The 6,434-nt window shown below is 35.0% G+C and overlaps 1 protein-coding gene across 2 annotated transcripts in view; it reads right to left on the minus strand.

Moving 5' to 3' along the window:
* LOC577222 (carnitine O-palmitoyltransferase 1, liver isoform) overlaps positions 1–4,560 on the minus strand; it is a 29,237-nt gene extending 24,677 nt beyond the window's left edge. Inside the window, exon 1 of one of the 2 annotated variants that reach the window (XM_030988361.1) lies at positions 3,622–4,560. In XM_030988361.1, the coding sequence (XP_030844221.1) occupies positions 3,622–3,631 (10 nt within the window). In that variant the 5' untranslated portion in view covers positions 3,632–4,560. The remainder of the gene's footprint in view (positions 1–3,621) is intronic. The other variant, XM_030988360.1, reaches the window with a different exon arrangement.
* Between the last annotated feature and the right edge of the window lie 1,874 nt (positions 4,561–6,434).

Genomic DNA, 6,434 nt, shown 5'->3' on the forward strand with positions numbered 1-6,434 from the left:
TGAACATGAATCGTTAAAGCCTCGAGTCAAGCCTAACTCTATCAGTCTCTGATAATGTCTGACGCTACAATAGCACAGGGCCTATTTAAAGGAGTGCAGTAAACTACAGAGCTTCATAGTCTCACCATCCAGACACTGTTTTACATTACAGCAGACAAGGGTTTGTGTCTGCACACTAACATAATCCCTCCCGGGTGGAATGCGGGTCATGTGATACATGCCATTAATACTACAACCCCCTGCAATGCATTGACAAAGTGAGGGCAATATTCTAACAGCGTGAATGACAACACAAAGTCACAGACTTGAATGTGCAGGCACACCTCACAGAATTATGTTCACGACATGTATGCTTCGGAACTTACACCTACAATGCATAATACATACCGGTAACCATTTTCACAAATACATGTACATCCACACACATTTGTTTGTACATATAAATAATGTTTTTCACATTAATAATAATAATAATAATAATAGGCATTTCTATTGCGCAATCTATCTGGGAATTCTAGTCCGAGGCGCGTTTATTATTATCCCGGCTTTAGCCTAGCTGCCATTACAGCGCTCCAGCATTTCAAGGAATTGATTCCTGCCGGTACCCATTTACATCACCTGGGTTGAGTGTGGCAAATGTAGATCAATGTCTTGCCAAAGGACATTAGTGCCGAGGCTTAACTCGAACCGCGTACCTTGTGACAGTCCGGCGACGTATCCACTCGACCACGACACCTCTACATTTCATTATATGACAATAAAACATGCTATTAATATTTACATGTAATACAACCCGGCCAGCCCTGCACGGCAATGCCAAAGTGAGGGCAATAAAATCCAAACAGCGTGAATGACAACACAAAGTCACAGACTTGAATGTGCAGGCACAGAATTATGTATGCTCCGGAACTTCCTCCGACAATGCACACACTAAATAGAGATTTCCACGAATACATCCACACAAGTTTGTTTGTACATACCCGTATATAAATAATGATTTTCACATCAATTGCATTATATGACTATGAAGCGCTTCAATACAATTGGAGCGTATTTGGGGAGAAACAGGCCTTGTACAGTTACAGATACAGTAGGTAAAATTGTAGGTATCATCACAGTACGTCCGCAGACTGCAGGCTGTTGATAAATATGTGAGAGGAGGAAGATAATGTACCAACCTTTTTTTGGGGGGGGGGGGAGTTCTTCAAAGTAATGCCTCGATGACTGCACAATACTGGTCTCAATAACTGATATTACATGTATTCACAAGATAGGCCTACATTTTTCATAATATGTAAGTGAACGGATCGGAATTCATAGGAAAACGATGTTTGAACTTGTAGCTAAAATGATGCAAGCAAAGCAAAAATATAACCCATATACACAGAAGAGAACATGTACATTTTGCAGGTATAAATGTATGTATAATTGTACCTGTATTTACATGTACATACATAAGTACACAGACACATAGAAGACCCCCCAAATATGGTCAAGCATCAAGTCTAAGCTACCACCACCCTCCCCCCCCCCCCCCCCCAAAAAAAAAAAAAAAAAAAAATCCTTCAGCACACTAGTTCCATGTGCACACTGTACATCTTTGTAAATGGTCACATCACATAGACATACATGTACGGTACATGTAAAGTAGATCAACTATTATTCAGTTTATAATCTCCCATTATATATGCTCATGACCTACATTGTAGACTCTATTGATTTGTTTTCATTGAATAATGCACATCTCCCCAAGACCGCATCTAGGTTTATTGTTCATCTTTTTGTAAACAAGTCTGTCTGTTGTATGGTGGCTGGCAGAATGCCATACAGAGAGCCTATTTAAGCGCATCATTGAGCTGATTTAGTGATTACATGTACATGTACCAACTCGTAATGGGACCTACAATGAAAAGGCAAACTCAAAGTTTATTTACTGTTTAATGCTTACTATTTATCTTATTTATCCATGGCAAAAAAAATAGTCTTGTAAAAATATATCCAATTTAACAATTAGTGTTAAAAATTATCTTCTTAATGCATGAAGTCGCATTGTCCTTATTGATCTTCATGTACAGTATACATGTATATTTTTATGTCAATACATTTTATAACCTTATTTCATGTTTTCTTGTGTTTTACTGTACATGTATATGAACAGTAAATATATCAATATTATTATTTGTCTCCAGACTTTAGCCGCTTTCTTTTTTTAACAATAAAAACAAAATGAATTGAATTGAGAAAAAAAATAAGTTTGGATAATAACATAGAATAGATCAAACAAATCCCTAACCAGATTATCAAACTATTATGTACCAGTATCAAGCTATCATGTACTTATAAAACTATTCAAATCCCAAGACCTACATGTAATCAAGACATTTTTAAACCATTCTAATTCCCCCATCCCTTTTAATATGAACCAGTTTGTAGTGGACATGAATTGTAAATCAAAATGAGTTTACAAGTGAAAGTGACCACACAATCCACTTATATTACTGTCTTGTAAAAGTAACTGAATGACCTCAAATTAAAACATTTAAACCACTAATTGAGGAAGTGTGAATCTGCGCTTGTAATATCTATGTACGTTGTGATACAAATTTTACGAAACAAACCACATTAAAAATACTATTTTCACTTTTTCTTTTCCTTTTCAGAAGAAAAAAAATCAGGAAAAACCAGAAGGATATTGAGCAATCAGGATTTCCTCTCAACTTTTATAAATATAATAGATACATGTACAGTACATGTACCATGCAACAAAAATGTACTTTCATAGTCTTTGGTCAATTGCATCACCAAATTTCACAAGCCCAAATTTCTTTACTTTTATTTCAGAATAGCGCACTCTTCCTGTCATGTGTTCAACTTTTATTTTAAAAAACTGAAAGAAATATAAACCAAATTTCAAACAGAAAATTTTAAAGGTTTTAACCATTTAATGGACAAAAATGAGTGCACTACTGTATGTGCTAGTACTCATAAGCAAATTAGTAAAAGTAAACACTTTTTCTCGAGACAAAAACGTGACAGTCATACTGTGGTCAGGGGTTTCCTTGAGGAATACCACTACTTTCCTGATCAACAAAGTCTGGAAAATTACTTTTACTTGTTGTCTTAATTTCTATTTTTTACTCCTACTGCCTACCGGGCCCCTGTTGGACAAAACTTACAATTGATGGTAACTTTGCCATCAAAGGTAAGTTTAATAAAATGGGCCCTGACCTCAATGTTACACAAGTAAAATATGTCATCACTTTACTGCTACCGTACTCTACTCGAGCTTCAACAATTTGTTGCCCCTTTTTTGTGGAAACTACAGATTATCTATCTATTCTACAAATATGATTGTTAAATTAATAATCATATCAGCAGAGTTAATCAATAAACAAACTTTTACAAGTTTTCATGAAGAAAAAAAAGTTACAATGTCAATCGCCAGTGGCTCTATTAAATAAAAGGTAAAAATCATCTACATTTAGGCTAACACATGCAAAATTAAGTACTGCATTTCAATTTTTTTTTTTTTTTAATGTGGGCCTTAAATTATCTCACGCTTGTGCTACTAGTATCTTGTTTCTTTGATAGATACAATGTATTACTATACACATTACTTACTGCTATCCATTGTGAAATATTAGTTGCTTGAACTTGAAGTCCTCTTTTTGCCAAGAACACGGTTCAAAAATTCAGCACAACTTTTTTTGTACAATCAGCTGAAAATTCTGTGAGATCGGCTTAAAAGTCTGAACAATGAATGATCCAAGAAGAATAGTCGGCAGTACAACGTCTGGGTGGGTTGAAGAATGTCAACGTCAGCAATCCAACTTTAGTTCAATCAATCTCAACTTTAGTTCAATAACTTCAATCAATCCAACTTTTGATGAAACTTGTGCAGAATGGATGCAATAATTTGTCAAATCTCAGGTCTACCACTCGATGCATATTATCGGTATATAAACGATTAAGTCTATCGCTGTAAAACTCCCATCTCTCTTGCCCAGCATTACACCTTTGCGAAGTACTAGTCAATATGGATTCAGTACAGGAGTGTTAATCCATGTATATAGTTTATACATTAGAGAGTCCGTAATAGAATCTAGACAGCACGAGATATCTATTTGAAGTTAAATCCCAGGATATCAAATCTAATTCAGTATGATGAAAGGCGAGACAGCAGATAATACAAGCACAGCAATACGCTCCTCCAATTTCAGCAACAGATCTAGCGGAAATATCGTTTTTGGTACTTTGAATGACTTTTACCTATTTTAATATGTTTTCCTAATATATTCAAAGTTCAATGTGTACAGTAGGTAGAAGGGAACCTCTAATACATCCAGCCATCCATCATATGAGAAACCTTCTTAATGAAATTAACCTTTAGAAATCTAGCAAATTATATAATTATCACTTTCACTTCAGTTGCTGGTATATTAAAACTCAACAGTTTTGACAGCCAATCTAAAAGCAGATGACGATGGAATTAATAATATTTTTAGCCCTCACTCTTTATGCATGTACCAGTAACAAATATAAGAGTATCCGTCTACCTGTATAAAGTGTCAAAAATAGGAAATGTCTTTTTCTTTATAAGGGTGTATTCCATACAGGAAATGGATATGCATGGTACCGGTAGAATATTGCGGGGAGCAAAAATAAAATCATGTTTCACTTTTGTCTGCCCTTCAGAGAAAGTCGTCAAAGTCAGCAATTATTTGCAAGTAGGTGTTATGATGACAAAACTTGAGTAATCAAAAGGGAAATAATTAGGGGGAAGTTTAAAATCTTACTAATTATACACCACAGAAGAACAGTACTTTATTACATTATCACCGTAGGATTTTGTCCCTGTTTTTAATAGGCACACAAGCATCACATAATAGGCGCATCTATACTGTCAAATACCTCATTTTGAAAAGTCGCGATGTTTTGCGCACCCATTTACACTTGTGCGGAAACATCACCGACTGAAAAGCTCAGTGATGTTTTGGCATGTTTTAGTTGGTAATGCACATGCGCAGCACTCCGAGGCAAAAACTTTCCTCTTTCTGTCTTTCCTAATGTTATTCTTTGTTTTTCCTTCTATCACCTTCTCTTATGTTATTATTTGTTTTTTTTATCATTCTATCACTTTCTCTTTCTGTCTTTCCTTATGTTTTTCTTTGTTTCTTCCTTCTATCACTTTGTTTTTTATCAATCTATCACTTCCTGTTTCTGTGTTTCCTTATGTTAGTGTTTGTTTCTTCCTTCTATCACCTTCTCTTATGTTATTTTTTTTTTTTATCATTCTATCACTTCCTCTTTCTGTATTTCATTGTTATTGTTTGTTTCTTCCTTATATCACCTTCTCTTATGTTATTCTTTGTTTGTTATCATTCTATTACTTCCTCTTTCTGTGTTTCCTTATGTTATTGTTTGTTTCTTCCTTCAGAATCCTTCTATCACCTTCTCTTATATTATTCTTTGTTTACATCTTTCTATCATTTTCTTCAAGGACGACAGCAAACTCCGCTCCTAAAGTCGCGTGACCTAACATCGCGATGTTACAACTGCGAGCGTTCATACTTGCCAAACACGCCAAAAGATCACACTTCGTTTTGGAATGTTTCGGGCTTGGCATTTCTGCCGGTAAAGCGTAGTTGCCCTTGGTAACATCGTGGTCAGGCTCCAGTTTGGCATTTTTGGGCGTGTTTGGAAGACAGTGTAAATGCCCCTAATGTGGCAAAAATAAAAATGTTGGCAATTGGCAATGATGTACACATAAACAGAGATTAAATCTTGGTGTTTAAAGCATTCAAAACTTGAGAAATATCAGCCCAAAGAGGGTGTTAAAAAAAAAAAATTTTAAAAGAAAAGATTTCAGACCGACCAACCCATGTTTTGACAACTAAAGGGCAATACAACCTCTTTTTTTTTTTAGGCCTTATACTCATGAATAATTTCCAATTGCATCTTTACTTGTATTGTAATGATTTTATATACCAGTAGTGTATTTTTTATCATGTACAGTAAATACTAAATTATTTCTTGAATAAATAAACCATTATCCTAAAATATGTATTTTGGGGGAAAGCTATATAATGTGTTCCAAAAAGTATGGATCAGTGCTATCAACCATAAACCAACTGTTGAACAACGAAAGTAAACACTTAAGTAAACAGTGCACAATGTAAAACCGGATGCAATCATACTGCTGCTTCTTTTTAGGTCAGTGGGTGCCATTCACAAGAGGGTACGGTACTTCATACAGTTGTACATGGACGTATTAGGTGTACATAACTTGAGACAAACTTATATCTAAAGTCTAGTCCTGACTTCAGATAAGATAAAGCTCTTCAAAAGTCAAAACAGACATTGGCATTTATCTACAAAACTTGTAAATTACCGGTAAGTCGTGTTCGAATGACCTTTAATAGATATGGATCAAT

The sequence above is a fragment of the Strongylocentrotus purpuratus genome, unplaced genomic scaffold (assembly GCF_000002235.5).
Source record: "Strongylocentrotus purpuratus isolate Spur 01 unplaced genomic scaffold, Spur_5.0 spur5_scaffold_17, whole genome shotgun sequence".
NCBI lineage: Eukaryota > Metazoa > Echinodermata > Echinoidea > Camarodonta > Strongylocentrotidae > Strongylocentrotus > Strongylocentrotus purpuratus.